Here is a 24,323-nt window from a genome sequence, read left to right on the forward strand (position 1 = left end):
TCTTGTATTTCTGACCTTCTTGAGATCTCTGAAAAATGGACCACCCTTTCTAGATGTATAAAGATCAGTATTTACAACATTAATAATTATATACATACTATGCAAATATAAAAAAGGTAAGCTTTTAGTTAGGTTGTGAGCAGAGGTGGGTAGAGTAGCCAGAAATTGTACTCAAGTAAGAGTACTGTTACTTTAGAGATTTATTACTCAAGTAAAAGTAAGGAGTAGTCACCCAACCCAAATATTTACTTGAGTAAAAATAAAAAGTATGTTGTGAAAAAAATACTCAAGTACTGAGTAACTGATGAGTAACATACACACACATATATATATATATATATATATATATATATATATATATATATATATATATATATATATATATATATATATATACATATACATTGATATATACAGTATATCATTTATATGTATTTATTTTGCAGTTTTTGTTTACATGTTAAAGGTGTTTTAATGAATATACATGCATGTTTAACACATATAGATTCCTTTCTTTCATGAAGACAAGAATATAAGTTGGTGTATTACCTGATTCTGATGACTTGCATTGATTGGAATCAGACAGTAGTGATGATAGCGTCCACGTTTTCAAATGGAGGAGAAAAAAAGTTCCTCCTTTCTGTCTAATACCACATGAAAGTGGTTGGTTTTTGGCTTCTTATTTGTCCAGCTTCCATATTTGTTTTTATACACTTTACAAGAAATACATTGGTGGCAAACTCCGTAGCTTGCTAGCTTGTTTGTGCTGGCTTTCGGAGACTCTTATTTTGAAAGCGCAGGCGCGATGGAGCGGCACTTTTATTGTGAAGACAGGAACTGTGAAGTCAGTCTTTAGGCTTTTGACGGGATGTACGGTTGAAATAAAAAAGGGTATTTTTTCCTTCACACTTTTGATTGATTGATTGAAACTTTTATTAGTAGATTGCACAAGACAGTACATATTCCGTACAATTGACCACTAAATGGTAACACCCGAATACGTTTTTCAACTTGTTTAAGTCAGGTCATGTGACCCCTGGCTCTGTTTGATTGGTCCAACGTCACCAGTGACTGCATCTGATTGGTGGAACGGAGTGAACGTCACCAGTGACTGTATTTGTTGAAACGCAGGCACTATGAAGGTCTGTCTGACAGACCAAAACAAACAAAGCGTGCATTAACAGATCGATAAAAATTTGTAGCGAGTAGCGAGCTGAATGTAGATAAAAGTAGCGGAGTAAAAGTAGCGTTTCTTCTCTATAAATATACTCAAGTAAAAGTAAAAGTATGTTGCATTAAAACTACTCTTAGAAGTACAATTTATCCCAAAAGTTACTCAAGTAGATGTAACGGAGTAAATGTAGCGCGTTACTACCCACCTCTGGTTGTGAGTCATACCAAAGACTATAAAAATGGGAGCCATTACCTCCCTGCTTGGCACTCAGCATCAAAGGTTGGAATTAGGGGTTAAAACACCAAAAATGATACCCGGGCGCGGCCACCGCTGCTGCCCACTGCTCTCCTCACCTCCCAGGGGGTGATCAAGGGTGATGGGTCAAATGCAGAGAGTAATTTCACAACACCTAGTGTGTGTGTGTGACAATCATTGCTACTTTAACTTTAAGTTATTTTTTTGTACTGTATTTTTCGGAGTATAAGTCGCACCGGCCGAAAAATGCATAATAAAGAAAGAAAAAAACATATCTAAGTCGCATTTTTTGGGGAAAGGTATTTGATAAAAGCCAACACCAAGAATAGACATTTGAAAGGCAATTTAAAATTAAAGCTGCAAGCAGCATTGGTCGGGCCCGCGTATTTGGCAGGTGCTAGTCCTAACTGTCCCAATACTTTTGTCCAGTGATAGTCATAAGTGTCCCAATACTTTTGTCTATTTTAGTCTGAAGTGTCCCAAGACTTTTGTCTAGTGTACCTACCTTGTCTGCATTGTGTGGGCACGTTGGTGCTTCCTGCTTTTAAGCAGCCATCTTAAAAAAACAGCAGCGCAGCAGCATCAGCGCAGCGGGTCTTTGAAGGGTCATAAAATCAAAACCGGAGCAGTTAGAAAAAAAAAGCGCTACTGTCATTGTAATCACAAGGGTTCAATCTCTCTCCTGTGTTAGTTTGAAGGCGAAACGACAAACGCGCTCAGAGGAGATCGTTTTTGAAGGAAGGTGACCGGTTTAAAAAAAAAAAATTGTTTTGAAGGGGGAATAGCAAACTTCCTGTTGATTTTTGCTGGGGGTTGTCAATTTATGAAATGTAGGTTTAAGTGAGACCTACATAGAGGTTTTTGTTTCATGTCTCTCCGACCTTCCCAGTGGGAGTTACAGGCAGTTTTGTCATTTGTTTCTTCCGAGGAGCAGTTTTTTTTTGCGTTTTATTAAAAAATTGCAGTAGAGCGCAATTTTGAGATTTGGGGTTAGGTTTTTTTTTAGATCGCAATGTTTGCCAGTCCTGATGTGTGTGTTCAGTTTGGTGAGTTTTGAAGCATGTTAAGGGGATCAAATGACAGCTCAAAGAGGCAAAAGTGACTGTTTTTAGTACTTTTTTGTCTTGAAGGGGGAATAGCCAACTTCCTGTTGATTTTAGCCCAAGAATGTACCATTATGAAAGCTAGGTCTGCGTCAGACGTACATAGAGGTTTTTGTTTCATGTCTTTCCGACCTTCCTAGTGGGAGTTACAGGCAGTCTAGTTTTTTTTTCTCCTAGGGGGCGCTAGAGCGCAATTTTGATTTTTGCGGTTCGGTTTTTTTAATTAAAAGACAATTTTCGCAGGTCCTGATGTGTGGGTCAAATATGGTGAGTTTTGAAGCATGTTAAGTGGGTCAAATTAGTGCTCGAAGAGGCGGCGGAAGAAAAAAGAAAGAATAATAAAACCTTACAAATTCAATAGGTCCTTATGTCCCATTGCATAAGGACTCCCTTTGGGAGTCCTTATGCAATGGGCCATGCGGGCCCTAATAAATAAAGAACAGTGAACAACAGGCTGAATAAGTGTACGTTATATGAGGCATAAATAAGCCACTGGTATGTTAACGTAACATATTATGGTAAGAATCATTCAAATAACTATAACATATAGAACATGCTATACGTTTACCAAACAATCTGTCACTCCTAATCGATAAATCCCATGAAATCTTATACGTCTAGTCCAGGGGTCGGCAACCCGCGGCTCTATGCGGCTCTTTAGCGCCGCCCTAGTGGCTCTCTGGAGCTTTTTCAAAAATGTATGAAAAATGGAAAAAGTTGAGGGGGAAAAAAAAAATTTTTTTGTTTTAATATGGTTTCTGTAGGAGGACAAACATGACACAAACCTCCGTAATTGTTACAAAGCACACTGTTTATATTAAACATGCTTCACTGATTCGAGTATTTGGCGAGCGCCGTTTTGTCCTACTAATTTTGGCAGTCCTTGAACTCACCTTAGTTTGTTTACATGTATATCTTTCTGCGACTTTCTAGGACGTGTTTTATGCCACTTCTTTTTCTGTCTCATTTTGTCCACCAAACTTTTAACGTTGTGCATGAATCCACAAAGGTGAGATTTGTTGATGTTATTGACTTGTGTGGAGTGCTAATCAGACATATTTGGTCACTGCATGACTGCGAGCTAATCGATGCTAACATGCTATTTAGGCTAGCTATATGTACATATTGCATCATTATGCCTCATTTGTAGCTATATTTGAGCTCATTTAGTTTCCTTTAAGTCATATTAATTCAATTTATATCTCATGACACACTATCTGTATGTAATATGGCTTTTAAGTTTTTGCGGCTCCAGACAGATTTGTTTTTGTATTTTTGGTCCAATAAGGCTCTTTCAACATTTTGGGTTGCCGACCCCTGGTCTAGTCTCTTACGTGAATGAGATCAATAATATTATTTGATATTTTACGCTAATGTGTTAATAATTCCACACATAAGTCGCTCCTGAGTATAAGTCGCACCCCCGGCCAAACTATGAAAAAAACTGCGACTTTTAGTCCGAAAAATACGGTAAATGGTTTTCAATCTTCATTATTCAAGTTATTACAGTATGTCTCTCTCTCTCTCTCTCTCTCTCTATATATATATACATATATTTATTTTTTTAATGAATTTTGGCCAAAGGGGGCGCATTTAGTTAAAAAGCTCCTCGGTGGCAAGGCCCCGGGGGTGGATGAGATCCGCCCGGAGTTCCTTAAGGCTCTGGATGTTGTGGGGCTGTCTTGGTTGACAAGACTCTGCAACATCGCGTGGACATCGGGGGCGGTACCTCTGGATTGGCAGACCGGGGTGGTGGTTCCTCTCTTTAAGAAGGGGAACCGGAGGGTGTGTTCCAACTATCGTGGGATCACACTCCTCAGCCTTCCCGGTAAGGTCTATTCAGGTGTACTGGAGAGGAGGCTACGCCGGATAGTCGAACCTCGGATTCAGGAGGAACAGTGTGGTTTTCGTCCTGGTCGTGGAACTGTGGACCAGCTCTATACTCTCGGCAGGGTCCTTGAGGGTGCATGGGAGTTTGCCCAACCAGTCTACATGTGCTTTGTGGACTTGGAGAAGGCATTCGACCGTGTACCCCGGGAAGTCCTGTGGGGAGTGCTCAGAGAGTATGGGGTAACGGACTGTCTTATTGTGGCAGTTCGTTCCCTGTATGATCAGTGTCAGAGTTTGGTCCGCATTGCCGGCAGTAAGTCGGACACGTTTCCAGTGAGGGTTGGACTCCGCCAAGGCCGCCCTTTGTCACCCATTCTGTTCATAACCTTTATGGACAGAATTTCTAGGCGCAGTCAGGGCGTTGAGGGTATCTGGTTTGGTGGCTGCAGGATTAGGTCTCTGCTATTTGCAGATGATGTGGTCCTGATGGCTTCCTCCGGCCAAGATCTTCAGCTCTCACTGGATCGGTTCGCAGCCGAGTGTGAAGCGACTGGGATGGGAATCAGCACCTCCAAGTCCGAGTCCATGGTTCTCTCCCGGAAAAGGGTGGAGTGCCATCTCCGTGTTGGGGAGGAGATCTTGCCCCAAGTGGAGGAGTTCAAGTACCTCGGAGTCTTGTTCACGAGTGGGGGAAGAGTGGATCGTGAGATCGACAGGCGGATCGGTGCGGCGTCTTCAGTAATGCGGACGCTGTATCGATCCGTTGTGGTGAAGAAGGAGCTGAGCCGGAAGGCAAAGCTCTCGATTTACCGGTCGATCTACGTTCCCATCCTCACCTATGGTCATGAGCTTTGGGTCATGACCGAAAGGACAAGATCACGGGTACAAGCGGCCGAAATGAGTTTCCTCCGCCGAGTGGCGGGGCTCTCCCTTAGAGATAGGGTGAGAAGCTCTGCCATCCGGGGGGAGCTCAAAGTAAAGCCGCTGCTCCTCCACATTGAGAGGAGCCAGATGAGGTGGTTCGGGCATCTGGTCAGGATGCCACCCGAACGCCTCCCTAGGAAGGTGTTTCGGGCACGTCCGACCGGTAGGAGGCCACGGGGAAGACCCAAGACACGCTGGGAAGACTATCTCTCCCGGCTGGCCTGGGAACGCCTCGGGATCCCCCGGGAGGAGCTGGACGAAGTGGCTGGGGAGAGGGAAGTCTGGGCTTCCCTGCTTAAGCTGCTGCCCCCGCGACCCGACCTCAGATGAGCGGAAGAAGATGGATGGATGGATGGATGGGGGCGCATTTCAATTTCTTACACACACTTGTTATTACATATGTTGACCAGAGAGGGAGCACTTCCAAGTTTTGAAACACACTTGTTATTTCATATGTTGACCAGAGGGGGGAGCACTTTTAAAAGCGACACACAGTCAATTTGAAAAAAAAAATCCCTCCTTTTTGGGACCACCCTCATGTTGATAGATGTCACCAGCAGGGGTGCAAATGAGACATTGTCTATTAGATGCAATGTTATTGATTTATGTCATCACTTGTTCACACCTCCTCATATGGAAGATACTTTTCCTTCTTCATGTCTCAAGAAGGGTAGAAATACAAGAACACACACACACATGCACGCACACACACACACACACACACACACACACACAGTGGGTTCAGTCATCCCAGTCATGTCCACCTGTTAGGTTTATAGAGGGTGGGGTTGCAGTGATGATGATGGCTGAGGGTGGTGGAAAGAGTGTGTGTGTGTGTGTGTGTGCGTGTGTGTGTCAAGCACTAATGCCACCCTGGCAGGTGCATGACCCTACAAGGTTACTGTACACACACACACTTGTACATGAACACACTTGTTGAACGTTTGCGTTCGGTTTCAAAACTTCAGACTGTATGCTACCTACGCCATCTAACAGTGCGAATAAACAATACGGAGCGAGCAAGGAGGAAGCCAGCAGGCCGACTCCCACAGGAATGTTTGGGGAAGTATGTGGTGGTTACTCAACCAAAAGTGTGTGTTTTTTTTTCCGTCAGCGTACACACACTCATTCACGCCGCCCTCACACTGCAGCCGCCATGCTATTCTTAGCATTGTTCTGTGCTATTTTTAGAACACTGCCGCTTTCCAGTCATTTAGAAGAAGGGAGAAGCAGTAAGCGTGTGTGTGTGTGTGTGTGTGTGTGTGTGTGTGTGTTTTGGGAAAACACACACACACAGTCCATGTTGACACTGTCAATCATGAGTTGTGATCCTGGCAAAACTTTGATGACATCACAGACTAACCTGGCTTTCCACACAGGCCACGCCCACAAAGTGGCCCGTCAAATGGTTTTATGACAGGAAGTGAGGCGAAAAACAATTAGCGGGTCAACGAGACACGAGCGGATCCACGCCGCCTCCAAGACGACATCAGTGGGTGCGCCGCGGCCGAGCGGATTACGCTAACGAGCTCAACTGGATTGGCGCAGATTAGGGAGGATTAGAAAGCCCCTAAACCGGGTTCTGACCTGGAGGCCATGAGGTGGGCCGCGTGGACCACACACACCTGCAGAGTGTCCACGTGCGCGCACACACATCCTCGCCAATCGCTGCATGCAACCATCAAAGGTCATTTTATGTTATTTTTTTCAAGTGACTCCATTTTATTTGTTTTTATTGTGATTTTAGTTATTTTTCTTAGCCACGTTTCATGTCTCGATCTTATTTTAATTAGATTTTGTTGTACACACAAACAAACACACACCCTCGCCAATCACTACATGCAAGCATTAAAGTTCATTTTATTTAGGTTTTACCTTCTTTTTTTTTTAATTGACTCCATTTTATTTGTTTTTATTGTGATTTTAGTTATTAACCACGTTTTATGTCTTGATTTTAGTTTAAGTGTTTATTTTAACACATCCTCACCAATTGCTACATGTAAGCATCAAAGGTCATTTTATTTATGTTTCATCTTATTTTTTATTGATTCCATTTTTTGGTTCGTTTTCACTGTGGTTTATTTTAATTATTCTTTTTAGCCACAATTTGATGTCTTAATTTGATTTTAAGTGTTTTTAACTTTTTTTAATTTAATGGATATAAAAGCATTAAAGTTAATTTAAATTTTTTTTTTTTTAATTGATTCCATTTTATTTGATTTTATTGTGATTTTAGTTATTCTTCTTAACCACGTTTTATGTCTTGATTTTAGTTTAAGTGTTTATTTTAACACATCCTCACCAATTGCTACATGTAAGCATCAAAGGTCATTTTATTTATGTTTTATCTTATTTTTTATTGATTCCATTTTTTGATTTGTTTTCACTGTGGTTTATTTTAATTATTCTTTTTAGCCACAATTTGATGTCTTAATTTCATTTTAAGTGTTTTTAACTTTTTTTATTTAATGGATATAAAAGCATTAAAGGTAATTTAATATATTTTTTAATTTATTCCATTTTATTTGTTTTTATTGTGATTTTAGTTATTCTTCTTAACCACTTTTTATTTCTTGATTTTAGTTTAACTGTTCATTTTAACACATCCTCACCAATCACTACATGTAAGCATCAAAGGTCATTTTATTTATGTTTTATCTTATTTTTTTATTGATTCCATTCTTTGGTTTGTTTTCACTGTGGTTTATTGTAGTTATTCTTTTTAGCCACAATTTGATGTCTTTATTTCATTTTAAGTGTTTTTAACTTTATCTTGTTGTCTCTCAGTTTCTGTGCCTTTTTTATTATGTATTTTAATAGACATTAGCACTTGTTTTTTAAGGTCTTTACAAGTAAAATTGGATAACATTTTAGGAACATCTAGGAAATATCCCTACAATATACAAAATATAAATAATTAAATAATAATAATTGACGACAACATTTTGTCTAAATGTAAATACAAATATTTAATGGATACAAATAATTAAAATAAATAAATAAAAAAGAAACATTTAGTAATATTTATTTTGTATAATAAATTAAAGTTATTGTTGTTTTCATTAAAATTGTTGACATTTCTAACTCTTTTCTAAAGTTTGCTCAATATTAGCTTCAAATGTCATTTTATTTGTTTTATCTTATTTTTTTATTGATAAAATGTTTTGGTTTGTTTATTTTAGTTATTCTTTTTAGCCACAATTTGATGTCTTAATTCCATTTTAAGTGTTTTTTAACTTCATCTTGTTGTCTGTCAGTTTCTGTGCCTTTTTTATTATTTTAATAGACATTAGCACTTGTTTTTTAAGGGCTTTACAAGTAAAATTGGATAAAATTTTAGGAACATATGTTGTTTATGTTTTTATGAATGTTATTTTTTTATGTTATGTTATGTTTTATGTTATTTTATTAATGTAATTAATATTAATGTTGTTGAAATATTGTTAATTTCCCCTCGGGGATTATTAAAGTATTTCTGATTCTGAAATATCCCTACAATACACAAAATATTAATAATTAAATAATAATAATTGACGACAATATTTTGTCTAAACGTAAATGTAAATAAAAATATTTAATGGATACAAATAATTAAAATAAATGAGTTAAATAAAAAATAAACATTTAGTAATATTTATTCTGTATAATAAATTAAAGTTATTGTTGTTTTCATTCAAATTGTTGACATTTCTAACTCTTTTCTAAAGTTTGCTCAATATTAGGTACATCCCCAGGGCCATAACCATCCTGAACGGACTGCCCCATTGTCCCTCATAACTGCCTTCTCTTCGGTGCAATAACCCATTCCACCAACCACCCTGTTTTTTTTTTTTTTTTTCTTCATGTATATATTCATTTCACACCATATTCATTGCACTTCTACATTTTTTATATTTTTATATATTTGCACATTGTTTTTCTAGCATGCACACATCGCACTGTATGGAATGGCCTCAATCTCGTTACCTTGCGTAATGACAATAAAGCTGATTCTGATTCTGATTCTGATTCTGATCTGTGTGCGTGTGTGTGTGTGTGTGTGTGTGTGTGTGTGCGTGTGCGTGTGCGTGTGTGTGTGTGTGTGTGTGTGTGTGTGTGTGTGTGTGTGACTCACATCCACAATGTCAGAGTTGGTCCTGCTCTCGTGAGGCTCGTTGTACTCGGTGTACTTGAGCAGGACCTTGTCCATGTCGGTGCTGGCGTACTGGAAGAGTTTGTTGGTGCTGTTGAAGATGATGAGCGCGATCTCGCAGTCGCACAACACGCTCAGCTCGTACGCCTTCTTCATCAGACCAAACTTGCGCTTGGTGAACGTCACCTGTTGGGGCGCAGACGAGCAGAGCGGGCGGTGAGCGTCGACGCCAACGCTAACAAACATTAGCAGGTGCGACGGTGCTTTGGTTCAACGTTCATTCGGTCAAGTTCTCGGTAGCGGGGCGGGGGCGGGGGAGGGGGCAGGGTCAGTCGCCATCAGGAAGCACATGTGCCTGCATTTCCTGTCATAACAGGAAAAGACAAACCGCTCCCGCGGTCAGAAGTCGCTGATGTGTGCGTGGGGGGGCGTGCACAACTCAAGACAACTGGCGAGGAATAAATGAAAGAAGTAAATGTTGCACTTCTTCATGTCTGCCACTAGGTCCTCTTGGCCTTCCTCGCCATCCATTTTATACTCTTTCTAGTCTAATGTTTACACATTTAGCTGCTCTCACTGCTAACTATGATGCTAATTGCTAGTTATGACCATAGACGTCTTCTAAGGGTACGCAGCATGGAGCGCTACTGCCCACTGGCGCTGACGAGACGCGGGGCCGCCATCTTGGAGTGGTGATCCGCTCCACTCAGTGCAATTCATTTGGCAGGAGCAATGAACTTTAATTCATCTTACCTCACTGAATACCACTGATTTTCACGCGCTTTTTTTTGTCATACGTGTAGCTATGATAAAGGACACATGTTTTATTATTCACAGTTTGCTTAACAGTAATAGAATATTCGTATATGCTATAAGTGACCAGACGTCCCAGATCAAAACTGGGAATATAATCCCCAAGGATCCGCATCTTTGTTTTCTACCTGTCAACTGTCAGTTTAGCATCTTTGTTTTCTACCTGTCAACTGTCAGTTTAGCATCTTTGCTTTCTACCTGTCAACTGTCAGTTTAGCATCTTTGTTTTCTACCTGTCAACTGTCAGTTTAGCATCTTTGTTTTCTACTTGTCAACTGTCAGTTTAGCATCTTTGTTTTCTACCTGTCAACTGTCAGTTTAGCATCTTTGTTTTCTACCTGTCAACTGTCAGTTTAGCATCTTTGTTTTCCACCTGTCAGCTTAGCATCTTTGTTTTCTACCTGTCAACTGTCAGTTTAGCATCTTTGTTTTCTACCTGTCAACTGTCAGTTTAGCATCTTTGTTTTCTACCGGTCAACTGTCAGTTTAGCATCTTTGTTTTCCACCTGTCAACTGTCAGTTTAGCATCTTTGTTTTCTACCTGTCAACTGTCAGTTTAGCGTCTTTGTTCTCTACCTGTCAACTGTCAGTTTAGCATCTTTGTTTTCTACCTGTCAACTGTCAGTTTAGCATCTTTGTTTTCCACCTGTCAACTGAGCATCTTTGTTTTCTACCTGTCAACTGTCAGTTTAGCATCTTTGTTTTCCACCTGTCAACTGTAAGTTTAGCATCTTTGTTTTCTACCTGTCAACTGTCAGTTTAGCATCTTTGTTTTCCACCTGTCAACTGTCAGTTTAGCATCTTTGTTTTCCACCTGTCAACTGTCAGTTTAGCATCTTTGTTTTCTACCTGTCAACTGTCAGTTTAGCATCTTTGTTTTCTACCTGTCGACTGTCAGTTTAGCATCTTTGTTTTCCACCTGTCAACTGTCAGTTTAGCATCTTTGTTTTCCACCTGTCAACTGTCAGTTTAGCATCTTTGTTTTCTACCTGTCAACTGTCAGTTTAGCATCTTTGTTTTCTACCTGTCAACTGTCAGTTTAGCATCTTTTGTTTTCTACCTGTCAACTGTCAGTTTAGCATCTTTGTTTTCTACCTGTCAACTGTCAGTTTAGCATCTTTGTTTTCTACATGTCAACTGTCAATTTAGCATCTTTGTTTTCTACCTGTCAACTGTCAGTTTAGCATCTTTGTTTTCTACCTGTCAACTGTCAGTTTAGCATCTTTTGTTTTCTACCTGTCAACTGTCAGTTTAGCATCTTTGTTTTCTACCTGTCAACTGTCAATTTAGCATCTTTGCTTTCTACCTGTCAACTGTCAGTTTAGCATCTTTGTTTTCTACCTGTCAACTGTCAGTTTAGCATCTTTGTTTTCCACCTGTCAACTGTCAGTTTAGCATCTTTGTTTTCCACCTGTCAACTGTCAGTTTAGCATCTTTTGTTTTCTACCTGTCAACTGTCAGTTAAGCATCTTTGTTTTCTACATGTCAACTGTCAGTTTAGCATCTTTGTTTTCCACCTGTCAACTGTCAGTTTAGCATCTTTGTTTTCCACCTGTCAACTGTCAGTTTAGCATCTTTGTTTTCCACCTGTCAACTGTCGGTTTAGCATCTTTGTTTTCTACCTGTCAACTGTCAGTTTAGCATCTTTTGTTTTCTACCTGTCAGCTGTCAGTTTAGCATCTTTGTTTTCCACCTGTCAACTGTCAGTTTAGCATCTTTGTTTTCCACCTGTCAACTGTCAGTTTAGCATCTTTGTTTTCCACCTGTCAACTGTCAGTTTAGCATCTTTGTTTTCCACCTGTCAACTGTCAGTTTAGCATCCTTGTTTTCTACCTGTCAACTGTCAGTTTAGCATCTTTGTTTTCTACCTGTCGACTGTCAGTTTAGCGTCTTTGTTTTCCACCTGTCAACTGTCAGTTTAGCACATTTGTTTTCTACCTGTCAACTGTCAGTTCAGGCTGCTCGCCGGCTCCTCATCACCACTTCAAGATGGCGGCCCAATTTCTCGCGTCACAGCAGCCAATGCTGCGTCTGCTTATAAGATGTCTATGGTTATGACATCTAAAAAGCTAACTCACATATTGTTTTGCTATCTCCTAGCTAACTGACCTAGAAGTATACATTGTTTGAAAGCTAACTTTATATCTAAGCAAACATGAAGGCTAACACTTTTATGTTCAAACGCGATTGCAGTTTCTTAGCTAACTGACCAAGTGGTATATATTGTTTCTAGAGCTAACTTAAATCCAAGCAAACATGAAGGCTAACACTTTTATGTTCAAATATGAATGTTATCGCTTAGCTCGCCTGCCGAAGAGATGAAGGTCCAGAAAAAGCTATTCAATGATGATTTGGCACAGTGAGATAGCACTTTCTGTTAGCATGTAGCTTTGTTGTCAATGCTAATAAACAGAATTACAAGTTGTGTGCTTACATGTCTGTTACGCTCGTCCACGATGCGAGCGATCTGGATCTTTTTCCTTCCCATCTTTGCCGTCTGCTTTGTTGTCTTTGTAGTTAGTCCTCAGCTCTCTCGCTCTTCAATCTCTGACTTCTACAAGGAGGACAAAAAAAGGTTGTTTTCAGTTCCCGGCACAAAAACAACAACAACAGAGAGTCGGCAGGCAGCCAATCGTCAACTAAAGCCACGTGACTTGAGCCGTCATTCATCTTTAGGACACGCCCATCAACTTCCCCCAGTTGCTGTGTTTGGGTGGGAGGGGGCGTTGTGGGGCCACGCCCACATTTTCATTTTGTTGGAAAACACCAAGACGCCTGCCGCCATGACAGTCAAGATGGCGTCATTAGTGGCGAATGAAGACTGCTGATGTTCTCTTAATGTCAAATAATTAGGGCCCGCATGGCCCATTGCAAAAGGACTCCCGAAGGGAGTCCTTATGCAATGGGACATAAGGACCTATTGAATTTCTAAGGTTTTATTAGGGCCCGCAATGGCCCATTGCAAAAGGACTCCCACAGGGAGTCCTTATGCAATGGGACATAAGGACCTATTGAATTTCTAAGGTTTTATTATTATTATTATTATTATTAGGGCCCGCAATGGCCCATTGCAAAAGGACTCCCACAGGGAGTCCTTATGCAATGGGACATAAGGACCTATTGAATTTCTAATGTTTTTTATTAGGGCCCGCAATGGCCCATTGCAAAAGGACTCCCGAAGGGAGTCCTTATGCAATGGGACATAAGGACCTATTGTTATTCGTTCGTTTTATTATTAGGGCCCGCAATGGCCCATTGCAAAAGGACTCCTGAAGGGAGTCCTTATGCAATGGGACATAAGGACCTATTGTTATTCTAAGGTTTTATTAGGGCCCGCAATGGCCCATTGCATAAGGACTCCCAAAGGGAGTCCTTATGCAATGGGACATAAGGACCTATTGAATTTGTAAGGTTTTATTATTATTATACCGGCCGCCTCTTTGAGCACTAATTTGACCCACTTAACATGCTTCAAAACTCACCATATTTGACCCACACATCAGGACCTGCAAAAATTGTCTTTTAATGAAAAAACCGAACCCCAAAACTCAAAATTGCGCTCTAGTTCCCCCTAGGGGAAAAAAACTAGACTGCCTGTAACTCCCACTAGGAAAGTCGGAAAGACATGAAACAAAGTTCTCTATGTAGGTCTGACTTAGACCTAGATTTCATAATTGTACATCCTTGGGCAGAAATCAACAGGAAGTTGGCAATTCCCCCTTCAAGACAAAAAAGTACTAAAAACAGTCACTTTTGCCTCTTTGAGCTGTAATTTGACCCCCTTAACACGCTTCAAAACTCACCGAATTCAACACACACATCAGGACTGGCTAAAACTGTGATCTAATGAAAAAACCTAACCCCAAATCTAAAAATTGTGCTCTACAGCTATTTTTTAATAAAACGCACAAAAAACTGCTCCTCGGATGACAAATCTGACAAAACTGCCTGTAACTCCCACTGGGAAGGTCGGAGAGACATGAAACAAAAACCTCTCCGTAGGTCTCACTTAGACCTACATTTCATAAATTGACAACCCCCAGCAAAAATCAACAGGAAGTTTGCTATTCCCCCTTCAAAACAAATTTTTTGTAAAAACCGGTCACCTTCCTTCAAAAACTATCTCCTCTGAGCGCGTTTGTCGTTTCGGCTTCAAACTCACACAGGAGAGAGATTAAACCCTTGTGTATAAATTAACAGAACAGTTTTTTAATACCTGCTCCGGTTTTGATTTTATGAGCCTTCAAAGACCCGCTGCACTGATGCTGCTGCGCTGCTGTTTTTTTAAGATGGCTGCTTAAAAGCAGGAAGCACCAACTTGCCCACACAATGCAGACAAGGTAGGTACACTAGACAAAAGTCTTGGGACACTTCAGACTAAAAGTAGACAAAAGTATTGGGACATTTAGGACTAGCACCTGCCAAATACGCGGGCCCGACCAACGCTGCTTGCAGCTTTAATTCTTTCTTATTCTTCCGCAGCTTTGCGCTGTACTTTGACCCCCTTAACATGCTTCAAAACTCACCAAATTTGACGCACACATCAAAAAACGCGAACAAAACTCTTTGGTAAAAAAAACCTAACCCCAAAACTCAAAATTGCGCTCTAGCGCCCCCTAGAAAGAAAACTGCTTATAACTCCCCGTACGAATGTTGTAGAGTCATGAAACGAAAACCACTATGTAGGTCTCACTTAGACCTACTTTTCATTAATTAATTTCCTCGGTCAAAAATCAACAGGAAGTTGGCAATTCCCCCTTCAAGACAAAAAAGTACTAAAAACAGTAACTTTTGCCTCTTTGCGCTGTAATTTGACCCCCTTAACATGCTTCAAAACTCACCGAACTGAACGCACACATCAGGACTGGCAAAAACTGTGATCTAATAAAAAAACCTCACCCCAAATTCAAAAATTGCGCTCTACAGCAATTTTTTAATAAAACGCACAAAAAACTGCTCCTCGGATGACAAATCTGACAAAACTGCCTGTAACTACCACTGGGAAGGTCGGAGAGACATGAAACGAAAACCTCTCCGTAGGTCTCACTTAGACCTACATTTCATAAATTGACAACCCCCAGCAAAAATATACAGGAAGTTTGCTATTCCCCCTTCAACACAACATTTTTGTAAAAACCCGTCACCTTTCTTCAAACATTATCTCCTCTGAGCGCGTTTGTTGTTTCGGCTTCAAACTAACACAGGAGAGAGATTGAACCCTTCTGATTAAAAGTTGGTGAAAGAGTGATACCTGCTCCGGTTTTGATTTTATGACCCTTCAAAGACCCGCTGCACTGATGCTCCTGCGGTGCTGTTTTTTTAAGATGGCTGCTTAAAAGCAGGAAGCACCAACGTGCCCACACAATGCAGACAAGGTAGGTACACTAGACAAAACTCTTGGGACACTTCAGACTAAAAGTAGACAAAAGTATTGGGACACTTAGGACTATCACTGGACAAAAGTATTGGGACAGTTAGGACTACAACTTGACAAAAGTATTGGGACACTTGGGACTAAAACTGGACAAAAGTATTGGGACACTTAGGACTAGCACCTGCCAAATACGCGGGCCCGAACAACGCTGCTTGCAGCTTTAATTATTATTATTCTTCCGCAACTTTGCGCTGTAGTTTGACCCCCTTAACATACTTCAAAACTCACCAAATTTTACACACACATCAGTAATATACGGCAAAACTTTTTATCAAAAAGCCAAACCTCAAAACTCAAAATTGCGCTCTAGCGCCCCCTAGCAAAAAAAACAAACTAGACTGCCTGTAAGGAAGGTCGGAGAGACATGAAACAAAAACGTCTATGTAGGTCTGACTCAGATCTAGATTTCATAATAGTACATTCTCGGGCTAAAATCAACAGGAAGTTGGCAATTCCCCCTTCAAGACAAAAAAGTACTAAAAACAGTCACTTTTGCCTCTTTGAGCTGTAATTTGACCCCCTTAACATGCTTCAAAACTCACCAAACTGAACGCACACATCAGGACTGGCAAACATTGCGATCTAAAAAGAAACCTAACCCCAAATCTCAAAATTGCGCTCTACTGCAATTTTTTAATAAAACGCAAAAAAAAAAATGACAAAACTGCCTGTAACTCCCACTGGGAAGGTCGGAGAGACATGAAACCTCTATGTAGGTCTCACTTAGACCTACATTTCATAAATTGACAACCCTCAGCAAAAATCAACAGGAAGTTTGCTATTCCCCCTTCAAAACAATTTTTTTGTAAAAACCGGTCACCTTCCTTCAAAAACGAACTCCTCTGAGCGCGTTTGTCGTTTCGCCTTCAAACTAACACAGGAGAGAGATTGAACCCTTGTGATTACAATGACAGAAGCGCTTTTTTTTCTAACTGCTCCAGTTTTGATTTTATGACCCTTCAAAGACCCGCTGCGCTGATGCTGCTGCGCTGCTGTTTTTTTAAGATGGCTGCTTAAAAGCAGGAAGCACCAACGTGCCCACACAATGCAGACAAGGTAGGTACACTAGACAAAAGTCTTGGGACACTTCAGACTAAAAGTAGACAAAAGTATTGGGACACTTAGGACTAGCACCTGCCAAATACGCGGGCCCGACCAATGCTGCTTGCAGCTTTAATTATTATTCTTCCGCAACTTTGCGCTGTAGTTTGACCCCCTTAACATACTTCAAAACTCACCAAATTTTACACACACATCAGTAATATACGGCAAAACTTTTTATCAAAAAACCAAACCTCAAAACTCAAAATTGCGCTCTAGCGCACCCTAGGAAAAAAAAAAACTAGACTGCCTGTAAGGAAGGTCGGAGAGACATGAAACAAAAACGTCTATGTAGGTCTGACTCAGATCTAGATTTCATAATAGTACATTCTCGGGCTAAAATCAACAGGAAGTTGGCAATTCCCCCTTCAAGACAAAAAAGTACTAAAAACAGTCACTTTTGCCTCTTTGAGCTGTAATTTGACCCCCTTAACATGCTTCAAAACTCACCGAACTGAACACACACATCAGGACTGGCAAAAATTGCGATCTAATAAAAAAACCTAACCCCAAATCTCAAAATTGCGCTCTACTGCAATTTTTTAATAAAACGCAAAAAAAACTGCTCCTCGGAAGAAAAAAATGACAAAACTGCCTGTAACTCCCACTGGGAAGGTCGGACATGAAACAAAAACCTTTATGTAGGTCTCACTTAGACCTACATTTCATAAATTGACAACCCTCAGCAAAAATCAACAGGAAGTTTGCTATTCCCCCTTCAAAACAAATTTTTTGTAAAAACCGGTCACCTTCCTTCAAAAACGAACTCCTCTGAGCGCGTTTGTCGTTTCGCCTTCAAACTAACACAGGAGAGAGATTGAACCCTTCTGATTACAACAACAGAAGCGCTTTTTTTTATAACTGCTCCGGTTTTGATTTTATGAGCCTTCAAAGAACCGCTGCGCTGATGCTGCTGCGCTGCTGTTTTTTTAAGATGGCTGCTTAAAAGCAGGAAGCACCAACGTGCCCACACAATGCAGACAAGGTAGGTACACTAGACAAAAGTCTTGGGACACTTAAGCCGAAAAATGGACAAAAGTATTGGGACACTTAGGACTACAACTTCACAAAAGTATTGGGACACTTACGACTACAAGTAGACAACAGTATTGGGAAACTTATTACTACCACTGGACAAATGTATTGGGACACTTACACTGGTCAAAAGTGTTGGGACACTTGTGGCTAAAACTTGCCTAAAGTATTGGGACACTTGTGGCTTAAACTTGACAAAAGTATTGGGACACTTAGGACAACCACTGGAAAAAAGTATTAGGACACCTACACTGGACAAAAGTATTGGGACACTTAGGACTACAACTGGACCAAAGTATTGGGACACTTACTACTAAAACTGGACAAAAGTATTGGGACACTTAGGACTACAACTTGACAAAAGTATTGGGACACTTAGGACTACAACTGGACCAAAGTATTGGGACACATAGGACTACCACTGGCCAAAAGTAATTGGATGCTTACACTGGACAAAAGTATTGGGACACTTAGGACTACAACTGGACAAAAATATTGGAACACATAGGACTACCACTGGACAAAAGTATTGGTACACTTACACTGGCCAAAAGTATTGGGACACTTAGGACTACAACTTGACAAAAGTATTGGGACACTTAGGACTACAACTGGACCAAAGTATTGGGACACATAGGACTACCACTGGCCAAAAGTAATTGGATGCTTACACTGGACAAAAGTATTGGGACACTTAGGACTACAACTGGACAAAAATATTGGGACACATAGGACTACCACTGGACAAAAGTATTGGTACACTTACACTGGACAAAAGTATTGGGACACTTAGGACTACAACTTGACAAAAGTATTGGGACACTTAGGACTACAACTGGACAAAAGTATTGGTACACTTACACTGGCCAAAAGTATTGGGACACTTAGGACTACAACTTGACAAAAGTATTGGGACACTTAGGACTACAACTGGACCAAAGTATTGGGACACATAGGACTACCACTGGCCAAAAGTAATTGGATGCTTACACTGGACAAAAGTATTGGGACACTTAGGACTACAACTGGACAAAAATATTGGGACACATAGGACTACCACTGGACAAAAGTATTGGTACACTTACACTGGCCAAAAGTATTGGGACACTTAGGACTACATCTTGACAAAAGTATTGGGACACTTAGGACTACAACTGGACAAAAGTATTGGGACACTTAGGACAACAACTTGACAAAAGTATTGGGACACATAGGACTACCACTGGCCAAAAGTAATTGGATGCTTACACTGGACAAAAGTATTGGGACACTTAGGACTACAACTGGACAAAAATATTGGGACACATAGGACTACCACTGGACAAAAGTATTGGTACACTTACACTGGCCAAAAGTATTGGGACACTTAGGACTACAACTTGACAAAAGTATTGGGACACTTAGGACTACAACTTGACAAAAGTATTGGGACACTTAGGACTACAACTGGACAAAAGTATTGGGACACTTAGGACTACAACTGGACAAAAGTATTGGGACACTTAGGACAACAACTTGACAAAAGTATTGGGACACTTAGGACTACAACTGGACAAAAGTATTGGTACACTTAGAACTACCACTGGACAAAAGTATTGGGACACCTACACTGGCCAAAAGTATTGGGACACTTGGGACTAAAACTTGACAAAAGTATTGGGACACTTAGGACTAGCACCTGCCAAATACGCGGGCCCGAACAACGCTGCTTGCAGCTTTAATTATTATTGTGTTAGTGTTGACAAACGTGTGTGTGTGTGTGCGTGCGCCATGTGAGTGGCTCTTAAGTCGCGGGGTCAACAGGAAGCTCACACACGCTGACAAACACGCAGCAGGTTTTCTTGGCAGCTCGCCGCTGGAGGAGGAGGCTCCGCCCACTTGCCCACGAGACCAGTCGGAGATGCTAAGAGGATGACTCTTGTGTGGTGTTTGACAACTTGTGAAGACGCCAACACAACTATGTCACTGATGCTCAACAACTAACTCTACACGCCACTTCCTCTGTAAGCAAGTGGAGGATGCCCGGTTGGATGCATGGTGGTTGTCTCTCAGTAGTAGTACTAGTAGTGAAGCAGGTAATGGCGTACTTAGTACTACTAGTGGTCTGCACACTACTTCCTCAAGACAAGTGGTGGAGGCAAATGTCCTCCACTGAGGATTTAGTGTACTTACATATTTTGAGTACATACTATAAGTGTGTTACACTTGTGTACTTACACTTAATCTTTTGAGTACAAACTATAAGTGTGTTACACTTGTGTACTTACACGCACATATTTTGAGTATATACTATAAGTGTGTTACACTTGTGTACTTACACTCACATTTTTTGAGTACATACTGTAAGTGTGTTACACTTATGTACTTACACTTTGTCTTTTGAGTACAAACTATAAGTGTGTTACACTTGTGTACTTACACTTAATCTTTTGAGTACAAACTATAAGTGTGTTACACGTGTGTACTTACACGCACATATTTTGAGTATATACGATAAGTGTGTTACACTTGTGTACTTACACTCACATCTTTTGAGTACATACTGTAAGTGTGTTACACTTGTGTACTTACACGCACATCTTTTGAGTACAAGTGTTACACTTGTGTACTTAAACGCACATATTTTGAGTATATACTATAAGTGTGTTACACTTGTGTACTTACACTCACATCTTTTGAGTACATACTGTAAGTGTGTTACACTTGTGTACTTACACGCACATCTTTTGAGTACATACTATAAGTGTGTTACACTTGTGTACTTACACTCACATCTTTTGAGTACATACTGTAAGTGTGTTACACTTGTGTACTTACACGCACATATTTTGAGTATATACTATAAGTGTGTTACACTTGTGTACTTACACTCACATCTTTTGAGTACATACTGTAAGTGTGTTACACTTGTGTACTTACACTTAATCTTTTGAGTACAAACTAAGTGTGTTACACTTGTGTACTTAAACGCACATATTTTGAGTATATACTGTAAGTGTGTTACACTTGTGTACTTACACGCACATCTTTTGAGTATATACTATAAGTGTGTTACACTTGTGTACTTACACTCACATCTTTTGAGTACATACTGTAAGTGTGTTACACTTGTGTACTTACACTTAATCTTTTGAGTACAAACTAAGTGTGTTACACTTGTGTACGTACACGCACATATTTTGAGTATATACTGTAAGTGTGTTACACTTGTGTACTTACACGCACATCTTTTGAGTACAAACTATAAGTGTGTTACACTTGTGTACTTACACTCACATCTTTTGAGTATATACTATAAGTGTGTTACACTTGTGTACTTACACTTACATCTTTTGAGTACATACTGTAAGTGTGTTACACTTGTGTACTTACACTTTGTCTTTTGAGTACAAACTATAAGTGTGTTACACTTGTGTACTTACATGCACATATTTTGAGTATATACTATAAGTGTGTTACACTTGTGTACTTACACTCACATCTTTTGAGTACATACTGTAAGTGTGTTACACTTGTGTACTTACACTTTGTCTTTTGAGTACATACTGTAAGTGTGTTACACTTGTGTACTTACACTTAATCTTTTGAGTACAAACTATAAGTGTGTTACACTTGTGTACTTACATGCACATATTTTGAGTATATACTATAAGTGTGTTACACTTGTGTACTTGCACTCACATCTTTTGAGTATATACTGTAAGTGTGTTACACCTGTGTACTTACACTTAGTCTTTTGAGTACATACTGTAAGTGTGTTACACTTATGTACTTACACTTTGTCTTTTGAGTACAAACTATAAGTGTGTTACACTTGTGTACTTACACTTAGTCTTTTGAGTACAAAATATACGTTAGTTACACTTGTGTACTTACACTGTCTTTTGAGTACAAACTATAAGTGTGTTACACTTGTGTACTTACACTCAGTCTTTTGAGTACAAAATATACGTTAGTTACACTTGTGTACTTACACTTAATCTTTTGAGTACATACTATAAGTGTGTTACACTTGTGTACTTACACTTAGTCTTTTGAGTACAAAATATATACGTTAGTTACACTTGTGTACTTACTTAATCTTTTGAGTACAAACTATAAGTGTGTTACACTTGTGTACTTACACTTAGTCTTTTGAGTACATACTGTAAGTGTGTTACACTTGTGTACATACACTTAGTCTTTTGAGTACAAAATATACGTTAGTTACACTTGTGTACTTACACTTGGTCTTTTGAGTACAAACTATAAGTGTGTTACACTTGTGTACTTACACACACATCTTTTGAGCACATACTATAAGTGTGTTATACTTGTGTACTTACACTTAGTCTTTGGAGTACAAAATATACATTAGTTACACTTGTGTACTTACACGCACATTTTTTGAGTACATACTGTAAGTGTGTTACACTTGTGTACTTACACACACATCTTTTGAGCACATACTATAAGTGTGTTACACTTGTGTACTTACACTTAGTCTTTGGAGTACAAAATATACATTAGTTACACTTGTGTACTTACATGCACATTTTTTGAGTACACACTGTAAGTGTGTTACACTTGTGTACTTACACTCAGTCTTCTGAGTACAAAATATACGTTAGTTACACTTGTGTACTTACACTTAATCTTTTGAGTACATACTATAAGTGTGTTACACTTGTGTACTTACACTTAGTCTTTTGAGTACAAAATATACGTTAGTTACACTTGTGTACTTACACTGTCTTTTGAGTACAAACTATAAGTATGTTACACTTGTGTACTTACACTTAGTCTTTTGAGTACAAAATATACGTGTGTTACACTTGTGTACTTACACTTGTCTTTTGAGTACAAACTATAAGTGTGTTACACTTGTGTACTCACACTTACATCTTTTGAGTTCAAACTATACGTGTGTTACACTTGTGTACTTACACTGTCTTTTGAGTACAAACTATAAGTGTGTTACACTTGTGTACTTACACTTAGTCTTTTGAGTACAAAATATACGTTAGTTACACTTGTGTACTTACTTAATCTTTTGAGTACAAACTATAAGTGTGTTACACTTGTGTACTTACACTTAGTCTTTTGAGTACAAAATATACGTTAGTTACACTTGTGTACTTACACTTGCCTTTTGAGTACAAACTATAAGTGTGTTACACTTGTGTACTTACACTCAGTCTTTTGAGTACAAAATATACGTTAGTTACACTTGTGTACTTACTTAATCTTTTCAGTACAAACTATAAGTGTGTTACACTTGTGTACTTACACTTAGTCGTTAGTTACACTTGTGTACTTACACTGTCTTTTGAGTACAAACTACAAGTGTGTTACACTTGTGTACTTACACTTACATCTTTTGAGTTCAAACTATACGTGTGTTACACTTGTGTACTTACACTTAGTCTTTTGAGTACGTTAGTTACACTTGTGTACACACACTTGGGTCTTTTGAGTACATACTATAAGTGTGTTGCACTCGTGTACTTACACTTAGTCTTTTGATTATATACTGTAAGTGTGTAACCCTTGCATACTTACATTTAGCCTTTTGAGTACAAACTATACGTGTTACACTCGTGTACTTACACTTACATCTATTGAGTACATACTATAAGTGTGTTACACTTGTGTACTTACACTTACATCTTTTGAGTACATACATTCTGTATACTTATATTTAGAGTGCATACTGTAAGTGTGTTACATTTGCGTACTTACACTTGGTCTTTTGATCAAGTATACTGTAAGTGTGTTACACTTGGTCTTTTAGTGCATAATGTAAGTGTGTAACACCTGGGTAGTTACACTTAGTCCTTAGAGTACATGGGTGGGACACTTTGGTACTGACTTAGTCTTTTGAGTAGATACTGTAAGTGTGTTACACTTGCGTACTTACACTTAAGTCTTTTGAGGACATAGGGTAAGTGTGTTGCATTTGCGTACTTACACTTAGTCTTTTGAGTATGTATACTGTAAGTGTGATACACTTATGTACTTACACTTAGTTTTTTGAGTGCATATGGGAAGTGTGTTATGCATACATACTTACACTCTTGAGTGTAAGTACACGTGTGTACGTTCACTTAGTGTTTTCAGTGTATAATGAAAGTGTGTTACACTTGCGTACTTAGGCTTTTAAGTGTGTTTACGTGTGTTCTAAAACCCCCTCTGCATGACACCTTAAGAGCTGCACCACACAATGAGTTGACAGCTCGTGGCTTTTAGCTCACAGGTTAGAACTGCTCAACTTTACTCTCATCAAGTGAGGGTGTTGGACGCTGGTTGGAGTGCACTGGCAGCTCGCCGTCAGTAAGGGGCGTGTCCTGCCCAGGAAGTAGTAACAACATCCTCTCTCTTGCAATTTGTGTTGTTTTGAGGTAAAAAGTTCACTTTTATTTTGGGAAGCGTCTAAAAATAGTCCGCTTTGCTGTCACGCTGAGGACGATCAAGCGTCGAAAAATCGCACGTAGGGCAGAAATCGCTTGGCGTGCACGCACGAGCGTGGCGCACTTTAAAAGG

The 24,323-nt window shown here is 39.6% G+C and overlaps 1 protein-coding gene across 4 annotated transcripts in view; it reads right to left on the bottom strand.

Annotated features, from left to right (window-relative positions):
- Nucleotides 1-24,323, bottom strand: part of LOC133574873 (myocyte-specific enhancer factor 2C-like) — a 66,655-nt gene that overhangs the window by 21,880 nt on the left and 20,452 nt on the right. For all 4 annotated transcript variants that reach the window (XM_061927205.2, XM_061927203.2, XM_061927202.2 and 1 more), the window contains exons 4-5: nt 12,666-12,785; nt 9,401-9,604 (exon numbers count right to left, since the gene is read on the bottom strand). In XM_061927205.2, coding sequence (XP_061783189.1) covers nt 9,401-9,604; nt 12,666-12,719 — 258 coding nt within the window. In that variant the 5' untranslated portion in view covers nt 12,720-12,785. The remainder of the gene's footprint in view (nt 1-9,400; nt 9,605-12,665; nt 12,786-24,323) is intronic.

The sequence above is a fragment of the Nerophis lumbriciformis genome, linkage group LG32 (genome assembly GCF_033978685.3).
Source record: "Nerophis lumbriciformis linkage group LG32, RoL_Nlum_v2.1, whole genome shotgun sequence".
Lineage (NCBI taxonomy): Eukaryota > Metazoa > Chordata > Actinopteri > Syngnathiformes > Syngnathidae > Nerophis > Nerophis lumbriciformis.